We start from the raw sequence: 25,623 nt of genomic DNA on the forward strand, positions 1-25,623 counted from the left end.
TGCTGAAGCCTGATGGTCGTGTAGTTTTACCAAAACGTTCACGGCTTCACCTCAACCTTGTGGAGAAGAAGTGCGAGAACAGAGGAACAGAGTAGACACTTCTCCAGACTGGGTGGGAACAGACAGTTCAGACTCCTGCAGTGTTATTCTGTAAATGTCAAAGAGCTTTCCTTCAAATAGCCTACCATTTCTTTGTACCACAATTCAGGGAATACAACATTCTAATTGCGATTTTTATTAAATTTTCACTCGGAATGACCTAGGTCATCTTAAGTTTTTGTCTTCTTGAGAGTTGAAACTCCTGCTGAGCGTGTTCACAGCTTGGTGGGCACTGGGCCTAGCAAGCTCATGACCACAGTAACTGGTGCCAAGATGGAGGTTGAAAAAGGCTCACACTTGTTAACCAAGAACAAGAGCGCTCTTGGACTTGTTGGCATTCTTCCTAAAAACAAACAGAATAGAATTTCCTGCTTTAATTGAATACAGCTCAAAGGGATTTCTTGATTCAAGGTGAGAGGGGAAGTTGTTAGGCTAGTGGTCCAGCCTGTTGGTCTATGTCATGAAGAGTTAGTTACTGTATGTAAAGCTATGAGACTAGGCTTGTGAAATGTAGGCTCTCTAGTCTCTGGTGTGTTTTCTCCTCCATAGACACCTAAGGGATGTGCTGTTAAGGATTGGGGGGGGGGGGGGTATGAGAAAATTATGAGTGTCTGTCTCACATTGTAGTCATTACAGAGTTTATATATTTGTATTTAACCTTTATTTAACTAGGGAAGTTAGTTAAGAACAAATTCTTATTTACAATGACTGCCTACCCCGGCAAAACCCTAAACCGGACGGTGTTAGGTCAATTGTGCGCCGCCCTATGGGACTCCCAATCACAACCGGTTGTGATACAGCCTGGAATTAAACCGGGGTCTGTAGTGACTCCTCTAGCACTGGGAGGCAGTGTCTTAGACCGCTGCGCCATTCGGGAGCCCTGCAAGATTCCTATACTTGAAAGGAACATAAGCTGTAGTAGCATCAGTGACACTATCATCTCCTTTTGCTTTTGAACGTTGATGAGTGTAAATGAAACGGGAGGAAGCCTAGAAGGATTTTGACTCTATTTCTTCCTGTCGTCATGACTTGTGGGACTTCCATTTCTCTGTCGAGAGAGGATACTTATACTACACTATCCATGGACTCTGGGAGAATTCATAATCTCCCCATAAGAGTCAGTGATACCACTGCCAGACAGTCAAATAAGTTTTCAGAGCAGTAAATTCAATCGAGGATACGGCCTACAGTCAGTTACTCTAAAGTAAAGGAGTATATCAAACAATATCCCTGTATAATGGGTTTAGGCTCTCTGGCTGTAAGTTGGTGACTCATATATATAGATGAAATCATTTGCTGCCTGCCATTTGATTTAGTACTGTTCACTTTAGGATTCATTTAGTTCTCGTCGCTCTGGGTCTGGATAGTATGATGATGATGATACACGGTTATATTAAGTTACTCTACGTGACTCAGACATATCATTAGCTCAACCTGCTTCCATTTCATCTCATAGGCCTGCCTTTTTTTATCACGTAGAAAAAGATCACCTCTTGCTAGGTAAGGCCAGAAACCATTCGTAGAAGAATCATTAACCCACTTATTCACAGTCACATTGGCTAGCTAGTAGCTAGCAGGGAGTTTTCTGCCATTGAAATCCTCGGATGGGCCACCTAAGCGTTTGCCTACAGTTGAAGTCGGAAGTTTACATACACTTAGGTTGGAGTCATTAAAACTCATTTTTCAACCACTCCACAAATATTCCCAACAATTGTTTACAGACAGATTATTTCACTTATAACTCACTGTATCACAATTCCAGTGGATCAGACGTTTACATACACTAAGTTGACTGAGCCTTTAAACAGCTTGGAAAATTCCAGAAAATGATGTCATTGCTTTAGAAGCTTCTGATAGGCTAATTGACATCATTTGAGTCAATTGGAGGTGTACCTGTGGATGTATTTCAAGGCCTACCTTCAAACTCAGTGCCTCTTTGCTTGACATCATGGGAAAATCAAAAGAAATCAGCCAAGACCTCAGAAAACAATCTGTAGACCTCCACAAGTCTGGTTCATCCTTGGGAGCAATTTCCAAATGCCTGAAGGTACTACGTTCATCTGTACAAACATAGTACGCAAGTATAAACACCATGGGACCACGCAGCCATTATACCGCTCAGGAAGGAGACGCGTTCTGTCTCCTAGAGATTGTACTTTGGTGCAAAAAGTGCAAATCAATCCCAGAACAACAGCAAAGGACCTTGTGAAGATGCTGGAGGAAACAGGTACAAAAGTATCTATATCCACAGTAAAACAAGTCCTATATCGACATAACCTGAAAGGCCACTCAGCAAGGAAGAAGCCACTGCTCCAAAACCGGCATAAAAAAGTCAGACTACAGTTTGCAACTGCACATGGGGACAAAGATCGTACTTTTTGGAGAAATGTCCTCTGGTCTGATGAAACAAAAATAGAGCTTTTTGGCCATAATGACCTTCGTTATGTTTGGAGGAAAAAGGGGGAGGCTTGCAAGCCGAAGAACACCATCCCAACCATGAAGCACGGGGTGGCAGCATCATGTTGTGGGGGTACTTTGCTGCAGGAGGGACTGGTGCACTTCACAAAATAGATGGCTTCATGAGGGAGGAAATTTATGTGGATATATTGAAGCAACATCTCAAGACATCAGTCAGGAAGTTAAAGCTTGGTCGCAAATGGGTCTTCCAAATGGACAATGACCCCAAGCATACTTCCAAAGTTGTGGCAAAATGGCTTAAAGACAACAAAGTCAAGGTAATCCTATAGAAAGTTTGTGGGCAGAACTGAAAAAGTGTGTGCGAGCAAGGAGCACTACAAACCTGACTCGGTTACACCAGCTCTGTCAGGAAGAATGGGCCAAAATTCACCCAACTTATTGTGGGAAGCTTGTGGAAGGCTACCTGAAACGTTTGACCCAAGTTAAACAATTTAATGGCAATGCTACCAAATACTAATTCAGTGTATGTAAACTTCTGACCCACTGGGAATGTGATGAATGAAATACAAGCTGAAATAAATCTTTCTCTCTACTATTATTCTGACATTTCACATTCTTAAAATAAAGTGATGGTCTTAACTAACCTAAAACAGGGCATTTTTACTAGGATTAAATGTCAGGAATTGTGAAAAAGTGAATGTAAATATATTGGCTAAGGTGTATGTAAACTTCGAAATACATTTTCTGGATGTAGCAATGCTTTTAATGTTAACTTAAACTATTAAAACCAAATATAAACTATTAAAACCAAATATAAACTATGTAGAAAAGATAATGGACCTATATATTTTCAAATAATATCATCGTTGAGAATTCTCAATCACCAGAATTAAAGCTGTCAAGGAGAATTGAAAATTCCAAAATCAATGAATTTAGCCATATATATTTTGTTATTATGTTTGAGCAAAATAACACAGCATTAGCAATGGCAAAATGCATAGAATTGCAAGAGATTGGCATTAAAACAGCTAAATGTTTTCTCAGCTGCATGGCAAAATGTGTAGAATTACAGGAATTTTACTTTAAAATTGCAAGAAAATATCTTGCAGGAAATTGGCTTAAAAATGCAAAAATGTGTCTACATCACCAAAATGGGGGCCTCTAAATTTCAGCTGCTCCGCCACGCCCGCCACGCCCACCACCTAAGCCCTCTTTTGATCCAGAGGAAACCCTGAGCTAGCCCATCTTTTATGATCTAGCAAAGGTTATGGTGTATCCTCCTTCCTCTATGGTTCTGGACTAGGTTTTGTTTGCCCCTGCTTCCACTAGGGGGGAAAAAGTGAGGTTAGTGTGCTCTACTATTTTGTTCTAAATCAGCATCACTCTGTTCATCCTAATCCCCAAACTAAAAATAGACATAAACCCTACTGGCTGGTTCTTCCCACACATAAATGGTTTGTATTTATGTAATTCCTCAAAACGGATGCAGTAAAAATGTCCCATATTCCTGATGGACTGGAGAGGTAAACAAAATGATTTCCAATAGCAATCAAAAATCTCCTCCTGAGTGGGCACCAAACAGTCCAATTCCAAATTCAGACAGAGGTGTTGTGCAGGGTACAGACTTATGATTCCAATCTAGCACACACTCTCAGACAACCAGACAGACAGAGGAGACAACCAGACAGACAGAGGAGACAACCAGACAGACAGAGGTAATGATATACATTTTTCACAGTATTGGCCTGAGGATGTTCACCACCAGGGTCCTCCATCATCACAGTCCTCCATGCTGACAGAAGCAACACAGCTGATGAGTTTACTGCTACTTCTGTCACCTCCGTCTTCCTCTTTAGTGAAGTCTCTGGGTCTGACATCTCACACTCATCATGTGTCCTAATGACCCTCCTCCTTCCTTCCCTATCCCTTCTTCCGCCCTTCTTTCCATCCTCCATCACGAACCAGAAACGACACTGCCGCAAGGCTGGTAACGAGGTTCGGGAATCAGAACGAATCTGAAACGGAAACCTTACCCACACTTAATTCCGTCTTCTGGTTACAGCCAGGCCGAGCTGTGGACTTTCCTGTCTGCCTGAGTGTATGTGCCTGTGTGTGTTTTCCAGCAGCTCAAGTTCAACAGGGGCTACCACAGAAACAGCTACAACAGCATCTCCAGTGCCCAGCCCTGTGATCTGAGAGTGTGTTTGTGTTCCCACGCAGGGCACTGCCTGCGTAGCACGTAGCTAAATGGAGTCGGAGCAGCTCTTCAACAGGAAGGGCTACTACAGGAACAGCTACAACAGCATTACCAGTGCCAGCAGCGACGAGGAGCTACTGGATGGAGCCGGAGTCGTCATGGACTTCCACACCTCTGAGGACGACAACCTTCTGGACGGAGATGCCACCTCCCCAGGTAGGCCCACTGCTAATTGCTGCTGACTACGCCACCAGACACCCACTATCACCCCCCATAGTGCCGGGCTATTGACCCCAGGGGAGAGAGGCTCTGGCTGGGCTATTTTGGTCAGATGAAGAGGGTCTGGTCCAGGCCGGAAGCTGTGCCTCTATCCATGGATGAATATTGTGAGCTTCCTATCCTGGCCGCCTTGCCAAATTTGCTGCATTGCTGATCAACCCACTCAATGCTGCCTCACCCACTTGGCCTCCTTGCTACCCTGTGATTTGCAGTTTTACCCTTGCTTTTGTGAGCCCTACTGTTGATGCTCTCTGCTGCTTCTGCCCCTGACACGTACCCATCAACCCTCCATCTATCCATGACACCCCATCCCAAACCACACCCTCCATCAGATGTCACCTGCCTGCCACCTCTTGACTTTAGTTCCGCTACCATTCATAGCTGTCACCTCCATCCATAACCGTGATTGGATGGGTTCCCCTCCCGGCTGGCTGCCGCCATCTTGTTTTTGTGTTTGTTTTGTGCTTGCAGCCTCATTCATACTAGCCCGGTCCCAGATCAACCAGCATGTTTTTGTATGACAACAGCCATAGGAGCTGGCAAATACAGCACAAAGAAACAGATCTGGGACCAGACTATGTCCATTCCTGTAACCTTGTTTTATTTTCTTATTTTCCCTGCCATCGCCATCCATGTACCTTATTCACTTCTCCATTCATGGTGTTTCAGTTCCTGTTTAGTTTGTGGTCATGACTCGTGGCTTTACTTCTTCTTGCAGGTTTTGTGGTTGTGCTACTTTTTGCCTTTGCTGCTTTTCTAGGTGTGGCTTGTACCATGCGGCTTTGTGATTGGACACTTGAACTGCACACGTTGTGCTTTGTGGGTGTGGATTTGACTATTTACTGCTTTTTTTAGTTGTGTATTGTAATATGCAGCTTTGTGATTGAACCCGTGCTTTGTAGGTGTGTTGCTGATGATATTCCACTCATCACTATGATGTAGACATAAAGGCATCCTTTCACATTGTTCCTGTGCCAACCGATGCTCCCTGTCTTTCAGTCCTGTACCAATCACCTGTTCCTTTCACACCCCCTCCTGCTTCCCTGGCCTAGTGTACTCTGCTCTGTAATAGCAGGTGTCCCGTGTCTACTACTGCCACATCCTGCTTGTTTCCTGTTGCTGCCTGCTGGCCTGCTGATTCATGTCTTGTAACCATAGTTACACTGGCTTCTGCAGGCTCCTCTAGCTTGGCTTTCTTGTAGCTGTTCAAAAGAACCAGCTCCCTCATAGCTGATATGTTGTTTAATATGGCTAGTCATTGTTGGCTGCAGCGACTGTGAATAGTAATTAGGGAAGCTTGTCGTATCTGAAGGTCTTTTTGAAATGCTACTTAATCGAAACCTACTTAATGCATGTATTTGTGTGTGTGGCAGAAACTCGCTCATGCTGAGGAAGAACTTTTAACTGAGTTTGAACTTATGTATGCGTGTTTGTACGTGTGTTGGTTTGAGAGAAGATTTACAAATGCATTGCCAGTACTAAAGTACATTTGTCAAACCATGGATGTAAGCAGAGCCAAAGGAAAGCCAAATAAAGAGAGCCTTTTGTCTGATTGAGTCTGATGGGACATATTCTAAAGTAGAGTTGTTCTTTTTCATTACCAGAGCTTACTTTAAGTTGTGCTTAAGGGTGCCAAGGGAGTTCTTGACATTTTTACTCTCTGCTGCACAATCCTCTCCTTATCATCCTTGTCTCTGGAGTGTTGTATACAAGCACAGAGCTCCTCGTGTGTGTGTGCCCCTGTGAATGCAGTACTATGAGTTTCTGAGTACAGGGCAAATTGTCTTCTGTTAGGCTCATCTACTTTAAGGATTTTTTTCATTGGTAAGATGGGCAAATTTAGGCATGACATGCCAGCAACAAACGCTGACACTACACAGCCAAGTATAACTGATCAAATTATGAAAGACAAGCGTTGTAATTTTGGTTTCCATAAAGTGAGTGTGGAAGAGGTGAACAAATTATTGTTGTCTATTAACAATGACAAGCCACTGTGGTCTGACAACTTGGATGGAAAATTACTGACGATAATAGCTGACGATATTGCCACTCCTATTTGCCATATCTTTAGTCTAAGCCTACTAGAAAGGGAAGCAAAAGTAATTCCGCTACCCAAGAATAGTAAAGCCCCCTTTTACTGGCTCAAATAGCCGACCAATCAGCTTGTTACCAACCCTTAGTAAACTTCTGGAAAAAATGGTGTTTGACCAGATACAATGCTATTTTACTGTAAACAAATTGCCAACAGATTTTCAGCACGCTTATGGAAGGACATTTAATTAGCATATTTCAACCCTGCAGGCGCTACACAAAACGCTGAAATAAAATATAAAACATGCATTACCTTTGACGAGATTCTTTTGTTGGCATTCCAATATGTCCCATAAACATCACAATTGCTTCTTTTATTTGATTAATTACGTCCATATATATCCAAAATGTCCATTTATAAAGCGCGTTTGATCCAGAAAAAAACAGCTTACAAAAAACGCAACGTCACTACAAAATATTTCAAAAGTTGCCTATGAACTTTGCCAAAATATTTCAAACTACTTTTGTAATACAACTTTAGGTATTTTTAAACGTTAATAATCGATCAAATTGTAGATGGGGCAATCTGTGTTCAATACAGGAATGAAAACAAACCAGAGCTGCATTTCACATCTTGCGCAACTCACAAAAGTGTTACCCAGTTCCGAGTTGGCCTACTTCTTCATTGCACAAAGGAATAACCTCAACCACATTCCAAAGACTGGTGACATCCAGTGGAAGCGGTAGGAACTGAAAACAGGTTCCTATGAAATATCCCTTGGCAAAGACAACTCGGGGAACAGAGGGGGGGGGGATAAAACATCTGAACAGTTAGTCTTCTGGGTTTTGCCTGCTACATAAGTTCTGTTATACTCACAGACATGATTCAAACAGTTTTAGAAACTTCAGTGTTTTCTATCCAAATCTATGAATGATATGCATATCTTATATTCTTGGCATGAGTAGCAGGAAGTTGAAATTGGGTACGCTATTTATCCAAAAGTGAAAATTCTGCCCCCTAGCTCCCATGATGACAAGCAAAGAGGCACTGAGTTTGAAGGTAGGCCTTGAAATACATCCACAGGTAAACCTCAAATTGACTCAAATTATGTCAATTAGCCTATCAGAAGCTTCTAAAGCCATGACATACTTTTCTGGAATTTTCCAAGCTGTTTAAAGGCACAGTCAACTTCTGACACACTGGAATTGTGATACAGTGAGTTATAAGTGAAATAATCTGTCTGTAAACAATTGTTGGAAAAATTGCTTGTGTCATGCACAAAGTAGACGTCCCAACTGACTTGCTGAAACTATTGTTTGTTAACAAGGATTTTGTGGAGTGGTTGACAAACAAGTTTTAATGACTCCAACAATAGTGTACGTAAACTTCCGACTTCAACTGTGGCTGTTGAATGCGGAAATGGCTGGTAAACCAGGAGAGTGAATCTAAATATTGTGTCATGTAGGCCTAGTGTAAAAGGCTCATAATGTTCTCATGCTGCATTGATTCAGCCTTAGGGCAGTTTTAGAGTACATTATTTATTGGCAGGATTCCTTACACCAAGCAATATGTATCTAGGAATGTTAAGGTTAAAATTCTCCACCATGCTCTGTGCTCTTACCTATCATAACTTTACTTTGGAATATGCTGTGTCGTGTAAGTGCTGTGTGTCCTACACTTAAGGAGACCAGACAGAGGCAGAGCAGACCCGACATATTAATAATTAATGACCCAGTGAAGGCTGGCTGTATAGTAGCGCTCCAGTGAGGGTGACCAGGCTTTGTTCAGTAGGACACACAGAGAAGCGGGTCATTGTGTGGCGTGTGTGCGTTTTGGCCGGTATTGGGTTACACACAAGGTCACTCTCAGTAATCTCTGTTCAATCAGTGGCCTCTAAGGTTGGGCGGTAACCAAAATTTCATACCGTCATACTGTCCTTCTCTCATCCTGGGATTTACGGTATTACTGGTATTACTGTTTTTTTTGCGCTAAAAATACAAAAAAAGCACGAGGTTTCTATTACCAAAATGCTAACAAAATTAGCACAAGTGCTAGCGGATTTTTATAGAAGCTGCTAGCTAAATATGCTAATGAGCACAAACGAAAATAAACTAATTGCAAAGACATGAAAACCCGTCACAAGTTATACATAGAGTGCCCTCAAAGTTTTCACACACCTTGACTTTTTCCACTTTTTGTTGTGTTACAGCCTTAATTTAAAATTTATTAAGTTTAAATTATTTGTCACAGGCCTACACACAATACCCCATAATGTCAAAGTGTAATTATGTTTTTAGAAATGTTTACTAATTAATTAAAAATGAAAAGCTGAAATGTCTTGAGTCAAGTATTCAATCCCTTTGCCTAAATAAGTTCAGGAGTAAAAATGTGCTTAACAAGTCACATAATTATCAGGTATCAAGGTAAGACCCAGATGCAGACCGTAACAATGTTTATTACAGCAATGGGACGGCAGGCAGGCTCAGGCAAAGGTTGGTAATCCAGAGGAGGGGGGGGGGGGGGGGCAAAGGTACAGGACGGCAGGCAGGCAGAGTGGTCAGGCGGATGGGTACAGGGTCAGGACAGGCAAGGGTCAAAAACCAGGAGGACGAGATAAGAGAGACTGGTGAAAAGCAGGAGCTGACACAAGCGCTGGTTGGCATGACAAGACGAACTGGCAACAGACAGAGAACACAGGTGCAAATACACATGGGATAATGGGGAAAATGGGTGACACCTGGAGGGGGGTGGAGACAATCACAAAGACAGGTGAAACAGATCAGGGTGTGACAATAATAAGTTGCATGGACTCACTGTGTGCAATAATAGTGTTTTAACATGATTTTTGAACAACTACCTCATCTCTGTACCCCACACATACAACTGTCTGTAAGGTTCCTCAGTTGAGCAGTACATTTCAAACACAGATTCAACCACAAAGACCAAGGAGGTTTTCAAATGCCTCGCAAAGGGCACCTATTGGTAGATGGGTAAAAAAAACAGACATTAAATATCCTTTTGAGCATGGTGAAGTTATTAATTACACTTGGGATGATATATCAATACACCCAGTCACTACAAAGATACTGGCGTCCTTCCTAAATCAGTTGCCGGAAAGGAAGTAAACCACTTAGGGATTTCACCATAAGGCCAATAGTGACTTTAAAACAGTTGCAGAGTTTAATGGCTGTGATAGGAGAAAATGAGGATGGATCAACAACATTATAGTTACTCCACAACACTAACCTAATTGACATATAGAAAAGAAGGAAGCCTGTACAGAATTAAATATTCTAAAACATGCATCCTGTTTACAATTAGGCACTAAAGCAAAACTGCAAAAATGTGGCAAAGAAATTAACTTTGTCCTGAATACAAACAATTATGTTTGGGGCAAATCCAACACGTCACTGCATCATGTTATGGGCATGCTTATCATCAAGAACTGTGGAGTTTGTTTATGATAAAAATAAATTGAAAGGAGCAAATCACCTGGTTCAGTCTCCTTTCCAACAAAGACTAGGAGACAAATTCACCTTTCAGCAGGACAATAACGTCAAACACAAGGCCAAATATACTCAGGAGTTGCTTATCAAGACGACATTGAATGCTCCTGAGTGGCCTAGTTACAGTTTTTATTTAAATAGGCTTGAAAATCTATGGCAAGTCTTGAAAATGGCTGTCAAAAAATTATGAATCACCAACTTCACAGCTTGAAGAATTAAAAACATTATAATGTGCAAATATATGACAATCCAGGCGTGCAAAGCTATTATAGCAGGAGTGTCAAACTCATTCCATGGAGAGCCTAGTGTCTTCAGGTTTTTGGTTTTTCCTTTCAATTAAGCCTTAGACAACAAGGTGTAGGGAGTTCTTTACCACACTGAACAAAATATAAACGCAACATGCAACAATTTCAAATTTTTAGTGATTTACAGTTCATTTAAGGAAATCAGTCAATTTAAATAAATAAAATAGGCCATAATCTATGGATTTCACATGACTGGGAATAAAGATATGCATCTGTTAGTCACAGATACCTTTAAAACAAAGGTTAGGGGCGTGGATCAGAAAACCAGTCAGCATATGGTTTGACCATCATTTGCCTCATGTAGCGCGACAGTTCCTTCGCATAGAGTTGTTCAGGCTGTTGATTGTGGCCTGTGGAATGTTGTCCCACTCCTCTTCAATGGCTGTTTCGAAGTTGCTGGATATTTGCGGGAACTGGAGCGCACTGTCGTACACGGCAATCCAGAGCATCCCAAACAAACTCAATTGGTGACATGTCTGGTGAGTATGCAGGCCATGGAAGAACTAGGACATTTTGATCTTCCAGGAATTGTATAAAGATTGTTGCGACATGGGGACTTGCATTATCATGCTGAAACGTGAGGTGATGGCGGTGGATGAATGGCACGACAATGGGCCTCAGGATCTCGTCACGGTATCTCTGTGCATTGAAATTACCATGGATAAAATACAATTGTGTTCAATTGTGGCTTATGCCTGCCCATACCTTAACCCCACCGCCACCTTGGGGCACTTTGTTCACAATGTTGATATCAGCAAACCGTTTGCCCACACAATGCCATACATGCTGTCTGCCATATGCCAGGTACAGTTGAAACCATGATTCATCCGTGAAGAGCACACTTCTTCAGCATGCCAGTGGCCATCAAAGGTTCACATTTGCCTGCGGAAAACTGTTACGACTCCAAACTGCAGTCAGGTCAAGACCCTGGTGAGGATGACGAGCACGCAGATGAGCTTCCCTAAGACGGTTTCTGACAGTTTGTGCAGAAATTATTTGGTTGTGCAAACCCACAGTTTCATCAGCTGACTGCGTGACTGGTCTCAGACGATCCAGCAGGTGAAGAAGCCAGATATTGAGGTCCTGTGCTGGTGTGGTTACACATGGTCTGCGGTTGTGAGGCCAGTTGGACGTACTGCCAAATTCTCAAAGAAAAACATTTGAGACGGCTAATGATAGAGAAATGTACATTCAAATTCTCTGATAACAGCTCTGGTGGACATTCCTGCAGTCAGCATGCCAATTGCACACTCCCTCAAAACTTGAGACGTCTGTGGCATTGTGTTGTGTGAAAAAACTGTACCCTTTAGAGTGGCCTCAGCACAAGGTGCACCAGTGTAAGGATAATGCTGTTTAATCAACTTCTTGATATGCCACACCTGTCAGGTAGATGGATTGTCTTGGCAAAGGAGAAAGGCTCACTAACAGAGATGTAAACAAACTTGTGCACAACATTTTTGAGAAATAAGCTTTTTGCGAGTATGGAACATTTCTGGGATCTTTTATTTCAGCTAATGATACATGGGACCAACACTTTACATGTTGCATTTATATTTATGTTCAGTATAATTAGTGACCTTAATTCATCAATCAAGTACAAGGGAGGAGTGAAAACCCACAGACACTCAGTCTTCCATGGAATGAGTTTGAGACCTGTGTATTAAAGACTTAACCAGAAAGACTCACAACTGTAATTGCTGCCAAATGTGATTCTAACATGTATTTACTCAGCTGTGTGAATACTTACACTGTATGTAAATTAGATATTTCTGTATTTCATTTTCAATAAATTAGCAAACAATTCTAAAAACATGTTTTCACTTTGTCATTATGGGGTATTTTGTGTAGATGGGTGAAAGAAAAACATCATCTATTGAATCCATTTTGGAATTCAGGCTGTAACACAACAAAATGTGGAATAAATGATGGGGTAACAGGCCTGCTCCTTGCATTTCTGCTGCTTTAGGCAAGCCCAAAAAGCGGCACCCACAGTGAAACTTGAATAGTCCCAGTAAGCAAAAGGATGTTAAAGATGTTTAAAATACTTGTTTTTCAGACGTTGATGTTAGGTTAAATTTAGGTTCTGATTGAATGGTGAAAATATCTATTTTCCGGAAGTTTAAAATACATTTTTGAAGGACGTTGAAAAGTCATGAAAGATGTTGAAAAATACATATTTTACGGACATTGAAATCAGATTCATTTTCGGTAATGAATGACAGTTGAAAATACTTAATTTATACTGACTATGTTTGGCTGGTCTAGACCTGACCAAATCTGAACCAAACATAGACGGACGTCTATGATAGGTTCAGATTTGGACCAGACCGGATCAATAATCTATGACCGTGGGCCAGATTTGGTTCGTCCAAACGGCGTCAGCGTCGGTCCTGCTTCCTGAGTTATATCCTATAGTGTTGGCTGAAATGGTATTTTATGAATGCCCAACTGTGGTAAGCCTACCATTTGTAAAACACCAAATAAAGACGTTGGCTCATACTTACTTGGGTGTAGCCGACCATGTCAACCAGCAATGGGATTTTATGAATGCCCATCCGTGTGGTAGGCCCATCATTTTTAAAACAGGCGGTTGCATTGGCTTTGTGACAAATCAGTTTTGCTATTGAAGCTCTGAATTTCAGCTACCCAACTTTTTAGGAGTTATTATGAGCCTATTTGCATTGTGTTTACACAGCAGGAAATGCAGAACTATTTGTTTGTTTGTTGCTATGATCAGATTGAAATCACTGATCATGAAAATGGGGTGAAACTCCTGGACAACAGTTGTGGTAGTCCATTCCATATTGTCCATTTTACTTTGACGTGACCTGTTTTTAGGATATGTTGTTTGCTAACGTGACAGTGCATTTTTTGTTGTTGATTGGGCACCATTTAGTTAGGCTATTTGATCGGAGAAACCTGTGAAACGGATGTGAAACGGCTAGCTTAGTTAGGCGGTGCATGCTAAATAAAGTTTCAATCGGTGACGTCACTTGCTCTAAGACCTTGAAGTAGTAGTTCCCCTTCCTCTGCAAGGCCGCGGCTTTTGTGGAGCGATGGGTAACGATGCTTCGAGGGTGACTGTTGTTGATGTGTGCAGAGGGTCCCTGGTTCGCGCCCGGGTATGGGCGAGGGGACGGTATAACGTTATACTGTTACACCTGCATGATGTAAGATAATAATACATTGTCATACATTTTATCTCCAGCCTGTAGGCTACAGTAAAGGCAACATGTTATTTTTACTATATCCTGTATCTGCTACATGATTTATGTTAGATAATTTTTGGAGGGATGGAATGTTGATGGAACGTCTCCAACAGCACCCTGGAGAGGAGCGCTGGGAATGGACAAGAACAATATTTTGCGCCCCTGCCTTTGACAAAGTGGTCACAGGGCGGCATCAGCGCTCCCCTTAAAAAGCCCATATGCCACCTTTTGAGAGAAAGTGTCACTGTTTTGGGGCAGAATTATGTGAGGTTTTATATGTTGTTGGCGGTATGTCTTGGTCAGTTTAGCGTAGAAAATGCCGCCCGTGTCAATTTCCCGTCATAGGCGGCCGCCTAACGGCCTGTACATTTCATCGTGCATCTTCGGGCGCCCAGAGTGGCTCCCTTGTGGTGCTGGCAGCATATAGCAGCAGTTCGGTTGTGCATCAAGGATTCAGTATAGTCCATCAAGAATTCAGCATTTTGTATAAGGAATGGTTATTAAATGGGTAAATGGTTTAATCCATTCTACATTTCATTTTATTTATTTATTCACAGATAAATAGTAATATGCTCTAAACCGCTCTGGTGACAAACTTTGCTGCCCTGTTTCCAATCGTCAACATGGCTGGGAGAACCTATTGAAGTAAGTAAATACATATTGAAAATGTAAAAATAATGATGTATTTTTAGCTAACTAGCTACTGTGGAGGCTAACTCAGATGAGCTGCAAACGTAGCTAGCTACCTATCTAGACAACTTTACATAATGAACAGCGAGTTAGGTAGCTGGTGATATTTAATTAACTTAGCTAACTTCATATTAGCTAGCTATGGTGATGTATTTACCATTGTAAAAAAACAAAATTCAAATGCATTTGTAGGAAGCTAGCTAAGGATAGCAGCTCCAACTGAATTGTGCAGGTACTTTGGTGTAGTTCCAGTCTCTAGAAAGGAGTGAGGACAGAGATGATCGTAGTACCATAATATTCAGTGCTGTCTAATTGGAGTATAAGGAAGTCTGTTTTATGTGATGTTTTCTGTCCTCAGCTACAGAGAGCTGTGAACACCTGTTGTATGCAGATGAAGAGCGGTGGTTCTCAGTCCTGGTCCTGGGGACTCAAAAGGGGTGCACATTTTTGTTTTTGCCTTAGCACTACACAGCTGATTCAAATGATCAACTCATCATCAAGCTTCAAACAGTATTTATGTATTCATTTTTGATGCCATCCTTGATATGAACCTTCTGTTGTCCCATTCTACACATGCATCTATCTATATTCTATGTTATCATGATTTGTTATAAGAGATATTATACTTTCAGTAATCCACAATGACCTGATGATGTATAAGTCTAATAATGACGTTCTCTTCCATATTCCTACAGATACCTTGCAACTGGAGATTCCTCCTAAACAATTCCCTACAGTTACCGTGTAGGGCACCACACGATTGGGTGGCCAGGGCCACCTGGGAATGCCTCGTGGGGAAATTCAGGCATGTGTGAAGGCTACCTGTGTCCTGCATAACTTCATGAGGATGGACACGAGGACCAGGAGAAGACATGCAGCTTGCCGCCGTGTGCCAGAGGAGAGGTCTGCTGCTCTGCAAGATGTTGCAAGGATGCGGGCCAACAATGCAGCACTGGAGGCAATCCGTGTGGGAAGGCCTTTACCTCCTACTTCCCTGGCAACACCGAATACCACACTATGCATAACCAAAGGCTCTTTTAAGAGCCACCCACCTTGCAATAAGAGTATTCTTCCATTTACTTAGGTATGTCAACTGCAGTTATTCAATTTCCAGTTTCTCTCCCTTTGATTTATACTTCTTAAGTGCGGGTGAACAATTCTTAAATGTGAACAATAAGATTCCCTACAACCCACACCTACATTGTTGTGTATCAAGTGTATAGGCTCAGGTGTATAACTGTGGCTCCTTCCACCTTCAAAGAATAGTCAAGAGGACCAACCATGGAGAATAGTAAGGCACTCCACTATTTATATTTAAGTAAGTACGCTATATCGTTTGTCCTCGTGTGTCTGTGCATGTTTTTCAGTATAAAGTACTCTGCAGCCACACACACAGATTCCTGTTGAACACTGTCTCTTTAACGACCTTGTTTTCTCAATAACAACCCCTTCTCCCTAAATCCTCTAGGTTAGATCAGCTGTGTCGGTGAACCCCTCCCGCTTCCGAACTGCCTGACACATAGAGGGCACAGCATGATCAGAGGTGAGAGGTCACTTGGTCGGGTCAACAGGCAGTGTTATTAAAGAGATGCTTTGCATTGAAATACAGATGGAGATGTAGTAGTCCCAGAGTTAATGATCCAAGGTCAGTTTTGCATTTCACCTGATTATTATGATGACTGACAGTGTTGGAATTGGAAAAAAACCACAAGGCTTAATCATGCTATCTCTCTCCATCTGTCTCTCTTCTGCAGGTGTGTTTTGGTGTGAGAGAGGATGCCAACCCCCAGCCCCGTCATCGCCACCTCACCGACTCTAAAATAACCCTCTGGCCAACTGGGGGCCCAAGAATGGTTAGGAGACACTGTTAGAGACACTTATGTAATTGTGATGACCTGAGAGAATGTGTAGTTTAGTAGCACTGTAATTCATTAATCATATGCTGTCTTCCCTGCTCCTCCGGTCTTATCTCTTTCCCTTTCTGTCTATTACACTTTCTCTCACGCCTTTCTCCCCACCTCATCTTTCTTCCTCTGATTTTAGAATGCCCACCAGATGTGCATTGAAGTACAAATTGAACTTATATTTATAATATTACGTATTTATAACTTGGATAATGAACTTCTTCAATAAAACTTTTCACATTCTCTACTGGTTGAAATTGAATCTCTCATTTGATGAATACTAAACCTATCCTTTGTCCTCATAACAGTGCAGATGAAGGAAATTAGATATTGATATGAACCTCGAAGAGTATTTGCATGATGCATAGGAAGTGTAGTGTACTGTACTGTTTTTTTTAATTCTGGCTCTGTATATATGAATTACAACCCCCCCCCCCTCAAAAGAAAAGACTGGAATTGGATATGACTGAATAAAGAATGTCTCACAGACATTCGTACCTGAATCGCACATTTATTTGCAAAGTTGGTGTACACGATCAATGAATATATATTCAATATACAGGATATGTGGGGAATTCGTGGTTGGTACTACCGTTCAAAAGTTTGGGGTCACTTAGAAATGTCCTTGTTTTCCATGAAAACATACATGAAATGAGTTGCAAAAGGAATAGGAAATACAGTGTAGTCAAGATGTTGACAAGGTTATAAATTATTTTTTTAAATTTACATAATTGTGTCCTTCAAACTTTGCTTTCATCAAAGAATCCTCCATTTGCAGCAATTACAGCCTTGCAGATCTTTGGCATTCTAGTTGTCAATTTGTTGAGGTAATCTGAAGAGATTTCACCCCATGCTTCCTGAAGCACTTCCCACAAGTTGGATTGGCTTGATGGGCACATCTTATGTAGCATACTGTGAAGCTGCTCCCACAACAGCTCAATAGGGTTGAGATCCGGTGACTGTGCTGGCCACGCCAATATAGACAGAATACCAGCTGACTGCTTCTTCCCTAAATATTTCTTGCATAGTTTTGAGCTGTGCTTTGGATCATTGTCCTGTTGTAAGAGGAAATTGGCTCCAATTAAGCACCTTCCATAGGGCATGTCATGGCGTTGCAAAACAGAGTGATTGCCATCCTTCTTCAAGATCCCTTTTACCCTGTACAAATCTCCCACTTTACCACCACCAAAGCACCCCCAAACTATCACATTGCCTCCACCATGCTTGACAGATGGCATCAAGCACTCCTCCAGCATCTTTTCATTTATTCTGCGCCTCACGAATGTTCTTCTTTGTGATCCGAACACCTCAAACTTAGATTTGTCTGTCCATAACACTTTTTCCAATCTTCCTCTGTCCAGTGTCTGTGTTCTTTTGCCCATCTTAACAAAAAAAAGTATATTGCCCAGTCTGACATTTTCTTTGCAACTCTGCCTAGAATGCCAGCATCTCGGAGTCGCCTCTTCACTGTTGACGTTGAGACTGGCGTTTTGAAGGTACTCTTTAAAGGAAGCTGCCAGTTGAGGACTTGTGAGGCGTCTGTTTCTCAAACGAGACACTCTAATGTACTTATCCTCTTGCTCAGTTGTACACCGGGGCCTCCCATTCTTTCTATTTTGGTTAGAGACCGTTTGCAGTGTTCTGTGAAGGGAGTAGTACACAGCGTTGTACGAGATCTTCGGTTTCTTGGCAATTTCTTGCATGGAATAGCCTTCATTTCTCAGAACAAGAATAGACTGGCGAGTTTCAGAAGAAAGTTATTTGTTTCTGGCCATTTTGAGCCTGTAATCGAACCCACAAATGCTGAAACTCCAGATACTCAACTAGTCTAAAGAAGGCCAGTTTTAGTGCTTCTTTAATCAGGACACCAATTTTCAGCTGTGCTAACATAATTGCAAAAGGGTTTTCTAATGATCAATTAGCCTCCCGGAGACACCTGAAACCCCACCTCTTCAAGGAATACCTAGGATAGGATAAAGTAATCCTTCTCACCCCCCCCCTTAAATGATTTAGATGCACTATTGTAAAGTGGCTGTTCCACTGGATGTCATAAGGTGAATTCACCAATTTGTAAGTCGCTCTGGATAAGAGCGTCTGCCAAATGACTTAAATGTAAATGTAAATGTCTTTTAAACTGATAAACTTGGATGAGCTAACACAACGTGCCATTGAAACACAGGAGTGATGGTTGCTGATAATGGGCCTCTGTACGCCTATATTCCATAAAACATCTGCCATTTCCAGCTACAATAGTCATTTCCAACATTAACAATGTCTACACTGTATTTCTGATCAATTTGATGTTATTTTAATGGACAAAAACATTTGCTTTTCTTTAAAAAACAAGGACATTTCTAAGTGATCCCAAACTTTTGAACAGTAGTGTATGGACTGTCATCCTTGGCATAATTAGGTTATATTATATTCTACTCAACCCAAAGGCTTTATTTATGCCATTCAGACTGTCTTGAAGTCGATATAACCGGGTATGATAACTGAGGTTCATAGCTAGGTTCATACACTACGGCCTCACTCTGTGAGCTTGTGTGGCCTACCACTTTGTTGCTGAGCCGTAGTTTCTCCTAGACATTTCCACTTCACAATAACAGCACTTACATTGACCGGGGCAGCTCTAGCAGGGCAGAAATTTGACTAAATAACTTGTTGGAAAGGTGGCATCCTACGACGGTGCCACATTGAAAGTCACTGAGCTCTTCAGTAAGGTCATTCTACTGCCAGTATTTGTCTATGGAGATTGTATGGCTCTGTGCTCGATTTTATACACCTGTCAGCAGTAGGTGTGGCTGAAATAGCAGAATCCACTCATTTGAAGGGGTGTCCACGTACTTTTGTATATAAAGTGTATTTACAAACAAATACGTGACTAGCTCAACTGTTCTGAGGAACTACTGTAAGCTTCATAATATAAAATAATATGATAGGTGAAATGAAGAATGCAATCTTTTTTTCTCCTAACGTATTGAACGAGTTCATTGCATGCATTTATTTAAAAAGTAGCTACAAATATACTTAAATGTTTTGAAAAACTTTAAAAGAAATAGTTTCAACGGTATTGGCGGTTTTGAAAAACCATCCCGTTGTCAGGGATCAAGGTAAGGCTCAAGTGCAGACTGTGTGAAGTAACAATGTTTATTGTAACAACAGGGGCAAGCAAACAACAGGTTTAGGCAGGCAGGGGTCGATAGTCCAGAGGTGGAGCAGGCAGGGTCAGGGGTGCCGGTGATGAGGGCCGGGTCCAAGATGTCTTTAGCGGGAACTCAGCACCTCTCCTCTGGGCCATAACCCTCCCAGTCAACTGGAAACCCCTGCCCCGTGGTCGAACCCTCAGGAGGTGTCTCACCGTGTGCGCTGGCTGGCCATGGATGGCACGGGCGGAGGGATGGGCCTAGAAATAGAAGACAAGGGGCAGTCAGACATGGTTTTGACTCTAGACACAGAATAAGGAGAAAAAATACAAAGGGTACGGGGTAACAGAGGGCGAACGGCAAAGGAGCTAAGGATCTTGGAACGGGGGTGAAGGTCTCTGCTTCCGGGTGTGTAGCCACGGCACAATAGCAGCGTGCCAGAGCCTCAGGCTTGACCTTCTTGGATACCGGTCGGTACTGCGGAAGCGAAGTGGCACGGGCCTTACTGAACCCCTCCCAGTGGTCCTGGTACTCTGCGGAGCTGGCGGAGGGGTCCGGGGCAATTTCCAAGCCCCCAGGAAGACGCCCCGGTGCAGGCAGAGCTGACTTCAGGCAATGAGTGTTGCAGGACGGGCTCCAGCCCACGATGGCACCAGTAGCCCAGTCAATGGAGGGATTGTGTCGCTGGAGCCAAGAGAATACCAATTCCACAGGAAGTTGCAGAGATTCAACCAGCAGGAATTGGATCGTCTCACTGTGGTTCCCCGATACTCGTAGGTTGACGGTGGTGGTCTGGTGGGTGACCCAGCCTATAGAGCGCCCGTCCAGCGCTCTAACACCCATGGGAATGGAGAGGGATTGAGTGGGGATGCCCAGTTCGGACACCAGGTTAACGTCCATGAGACTCACTTCGGCCCCCGAGTCGATAAGTACCTGGAGAGACTTGGACTGGTCACCCCACAGCAGGGTGGCATGGAGAGGGGGGCGAGTAGGGGGAGAAGAACCACCAGTGTACTCACTCCAACGAATGAGCTAGGTCTCTTGAAGATACTGTAGACACAAAATGACTGGCAGTACCGCAATACAGACAATTCTGAGTTTCAAGTCTGCGTATGTGTTCTTCCCGAACTGCATCGGCTCGGGAAGAGGTGAATCGGCAGTCTCCTGAGGCTCTTGGAGGGACTCGGGTAAGCTTGAATCGTCTCGGGGACGTAGACACCGGGGATTTACGGAGTTCATCAGCTGCAAGTAACTGGAGTAACTTCAGGGCAGCCTCTCCCGGACACCGGAGCCTCAAACTTCCCAGCTCCGCCACGAATACCTCCAGACTGAGGCAGACGGCGGATTGTTGCTCCCACACTGCCGTGGCCCAGGCGAGTGCCCTCCCAGACATCAGCTTAATAATGTACGCCATCTTCGAGCGGTCCGAGGGGAATGAAGAAGGCTGCAGCTCAAAAACGAGGGAACTGGGAGAGAAAGGCCCGGCAGGTTCTGAAATCTCCATCGTAGTGCTCCGGGGGATGTAAAGGGTGTTCCCGGGAAACCAGGTTGATGGTGCTGCTACCAGCTGGGTTACAGAGGGGCCGGGAGGTTACCGTCGTGGTAGGCTGCCTAGTAGGCAACCCCCGGAATTGCTCCCGCAATGCCTTCCATCAGACCGCGAAGCAAATCCTTGTGCCTACCAATGGTGGCTCCTTGGGAGGAGATGGCATTATGGAGCTGGTCCAAGTCTGCTGGGTCAGTCATGGCCAGTTCGTGCTATCAGGTATCAAGGCAAGACCCAAGTGTAGACTGTGTGAAGTAACAATGTTTATTGTAACAACAGGGGCAGGCAAACTACAGGTCAAGGCAGGCAGGGGTTGATAGTCCAGAGTAGGAGTAAAGGTACAGGACGGCAGGCAGGCTCTGGGTCAGGGAAGGCAGAGTGGTCAGGTGGGCGGGTACAGGGTTAGGACAGGCACGAAAAGAGAGGCTGGGTAAAGACAGGAGCTGACAGGACAAACGCTGGTAAACTTGACAAACAAGACGAACCGGTACAGACAGACAGAAAACACTTGCAATAGCCCATTCCGCTGTGATTCATATACATACGCCTACATGTTAATTAGGAACTGGGCGAAGACATGCCCAGTTGAGTGAAGGGACAAATTCCCATGAACCAGTTTGGCAGCTTGGTGTCCAATAAATACCTGTATCTGTCAGTATCCCTCCCGTAGGATTATCTTTACACTACAGTACACAGTGTTTGCATGTTAGCCTGACTGTCTGTCTGCCTGTCCGTTAGTCTGCTTGGTGCTATTTATATGCACTGTGCTTTGGGGCTGGTGGTGGTGTACTATGTCAGGCAGCTGTGGGAATGTTCTGTAGTGGCACAGAATGGAACTGCCTGAACCAGGCTTAGAATAGAGGATTGGGACATATTGGAAATTGGAATTAAAAACTGTGGAATTAAAGCATCACTGGTTCTAGTTCTAGATTTCTAGAACCCTGGTCTATGTTAATTGGGTACTCTGTTGAGCAGTCTGCTGGATTTACTTCCAAGCTCCAGATGGGTGACATCATCACCTGTGCCATCGTCGCCTAGCAGCAGGAGCAGTGCTGAAAGCCAGGTAGGGGCTTCGTTGGTTGGTTTGATGGTGCCAGCACCAAAGGATACTTCGGGATTTTGGCAATGAGGCCCTTTATCATCTTCCCCAGAGTCAGATGAACTCATTGATACCATTTGTATGTATGCAGTATGAAGGAAGTTGGAGGTAGTTTTGTGAACCAATGCTAGTTAGCATTAGCGCAATGACTGGAAGTATGGGTATCTGCTAGCATGCTACCACAATTGCTTGAAGACTATGGGTATCTGATACCCATATAATTCCAGTCATTGCAGCAGATACCCATAGTCTTCCAGTCATTGCAGCAGATACCCATAGAATTCCAGTCATTGCAGCAGATACCCATAGAATTCCAGTCATTGCAGCAGATACTCATAATTTTCCAGTCATTGTGCTAATACTAGTTAGCATCTTCCTTCAAACTGCACGCAGAGACAAAAATGGTATCCATGAGTTCATCTGACTCTAGTGAAGCAGATGAAAGGACCTCATTGCCGAGATCCCGAAGTATCCCTTTAATAATAACAAGGGATAGTGTGAATACACATTTCATGTGCACAGCTCTAGTGACCAAATTGATACAGTTGTTGCATTATTGAAGTGTGACAGTTTTACACACGTGTACGCCAGTGGCGGTCAGTGTCATTTATGATGAGGGAGGACAATTTTTTTTCATGAGCATGGCCTTATTTCTATTACAGCATTCACCCAGTTCAATGTAACATTTATGGTTTAGGCTACTACATGATACTTGAATTTTCCCTATACCCATCATGAGGTTGCTTCAAATCAAATCAAATTTGATTTGTCACATGCGCCAAATACAAAAGTTGAAATGTCCTCACCTTACAGTGAAATGCGTACTTACAAGCCCTTAACCAACAATGCAGTTCAAGAAATAGAGTTAAGAAAATATTTACTAAATACATTTGTGAAAATGAATAAATAAAATCATGAAGTATCAAGAAAATTAGATAACAATAACGAGGTCGGAAGTTTACATACACTTAGGGTGGAGTCATTAAAACTTGTTTTTCAACCACTCCACAAATTTCTTGTTAACAAACTATAGTTTTGGCAAGTCGGTTAGGACATTTACTTTGTGCATGACACAAGTAATTTTTCCAACAATTGTTTACAGACAGATTATTTCACTTGTAATTCACTGTATCACAATTCCAGTGGGTCAGAAATGTACATACACTAAGTTGACTGTTTCTTTAAACAGCTTGCAAATTTTCAGAAAATTATGTCATGGCTTTAGAAGCTTCTGATAGGCTAATTGACGTAATTTGAGTCAATTGGAGGTGTACCTGTGGATGTATTTCAAGGCCTACCTTCAAACTCAGTATCTCTTTGCTTGACATCATGGGAAAATCAAAAGAAATCAGCCACGACCTCAGAAAAAAATGGTTCACCCTTGGGAGCAATTTCCAAACGCCTGAAGGTACCACAGTCATCTGTACGAACAATAGTACGCAAGTATAAACACCATGGGACGACGTAGCCGTCATACCGCTCAGGAAGGAGACGCGTTCTGTCTCCTAGAGATGAACGTACTTTGGTGTGAAAAGTGCAAATCAATCCCAGAACAACAGCAAAGGACCTTGTGAAGATGCTGGAGGAAACGGGTACAAAAGTATCTATATCCACAGTAAAAACGAGTCCTATATCGACATAACCTGAAAGGCCGCTTAGCAAGGAAGAAGCCACTGCTCCAAAACCGCAATGAAAAAGCCAGACTACGGTTTGCACATGGGGACAGAGATTGTACTTTTTGGAGAAATGTCCTCTGATTTGATGAAACAGAAATAGAACTGTTTGGCCATAATGACCATCGTTATGTTTGGAAGAAAAAGGGGGAGGCTTGCAAGCCGAAGAACACCATCCTATCCGTGAAGCATGGGGTGGCAGCATCATGTTGTAGGGGTGCTTTGCTGCAGGAGGGACTGGTGCACTTCACAAAATAGATGGCTTCATGAGGAAGGAAAATTATGTGGACATATTGAAGCAACGTCTCAAGACATCAGTCAGGAAGTTAAAGCTTGGTCGCAAATGGGTCTTCCAAATGGACAATGACCCCAAGCATTCTTCCAAAGTTGTGGCAAAATGGCTTAAGGACAGCAAAGTCTCGGTATTGGAGTGGCCATCACAAAGCCTTGACCTCAATCCCATGGAACATTTGTGGGCAGAAATGAAAAAGCATGTGCGAACAAGGAGGCCTACAAACCTGACAGAGCTGGTGTAATTGAGTCAGGAGGAATGGGCCAAAATTCACCCAATTTATTGTGGGAAGCTTGTGGAAGGCTAACCAAAATGTTTGGCCCAAGTTAAGTAATTTAAAGGCAATGCTACCAAATACTAATTGAGTGTATGTAAACTTCTGACCCACAGGGATTGAGATGAATGAAATACAAGCTGAAATAAATCATTCAACTATTAATCTGACATTTCACATTTTTAAAATAACGTGGTGATCATAGCTGACCTAAGACAGGGAATTTTTACTTGGATTAAATGTCAGGAATTGTGAAAAACTGAGTTGAAATGTATTTGGCTAAGGTGTATGTAAACTTCTGACTTCAACTGTAGGTATTCCTTTTGTCCAGGTGGGTAAGGTCAGTGTGTATTGCGTTTGAGATTGCATCATCTGTGGATCCTTTGGAGTGGTATGTGAATTGAAGTGGGTCTAGTGTTTCTGGCATGATGGTGTTGATGTTAGCCATGACCAGCCTTTCAAAGCGGTTCATGGCTACCGGCGTGAGGGTGGTAATCATTTAGGCAGGTTACCTTTGCTTTCTTGGGCACAGGGACTATGGTGGTCTGAAACATGTAGGTATTACAGACTCGGTCAGGGAGAGGTTGAAAGTGTCAATGAAGACACTTGCCAGTTGGTCCGCGCATGCTTTGAGCACACGTCCTGGTAATCCGTCTTGCCCTGTGGCTTTGTGAATATTGACCTGTCTGGTAGGCTTGCGTCACTGGGCAGCTCGCAGCTGGGTTTCCCTTTGTAGTCCGTAATATTTGACAAGCCCTGCCACATCCGACGGGCATCAGAGCTGGTGTAGTAGGATTCTGCATCGGTTTGTGGTGTAAAATTGACGGCTACGAATAATATAGATGAGTACTCTCTTGGGAGATAGTGTGGTCTACAGCTTATCATGAGGTATTCTACCTCAGGCGAGCAATACCTCGAGACTTCTTTGATATTAGACATCGCGCGTCAGCAGTT

The 25,623-nt window shown here is 42.9% G+C and overlaps 1 protein-coding gene across 6 annotated transcripts in view; it reads left to right on the top strand.

Annotated features, from left to right (window-relative positions):
* Positions 1-25,623, top strand: part of LOC135516201 (H(+)/Cl(-) exchange transporter 3) — a 67,023-nt gene that overhangs the window by 7,100 nt on the left and 34,300 nt on the right. For 5 of the 6 annotated variants that reach the window (XR_010451909.1, XR_010451908.1, XM_064940316.1 and 2 more), the window contains one exon: positions 4,738-4,930. The exons of the other annotated variant lie outside the window; for it this stretch is intronic. Coding sequence is in view for 3 of the 5 variants with exons in the window: in XM_064940316.1 (XP_064796388.1) it covers positions 4,765-4,930 (166 nt within the window). In the remaining 2 variants the exon portion in view is untranslated. The remainder of the gene's footprint in view (positions 1-4,737; positions 4,931-25,623) is intronic. 6 annotated transcript variants of the gene reach the window in all.

Source organism: Oncorhynchus masou, chromosome 27, assembly GCF_036934945.1.
Source record: "Oncorhynchus masou masou isolate Uvic2021 chromosome 27, UVic_Omas_1.1, whole genome shotgun sequence".
NCBI lineage: Eukaryota > Metazoa > Chordata > Actinopteri > Salmoniformes > Salmonidae > Oncorhynchus > Oncorhynchus masou.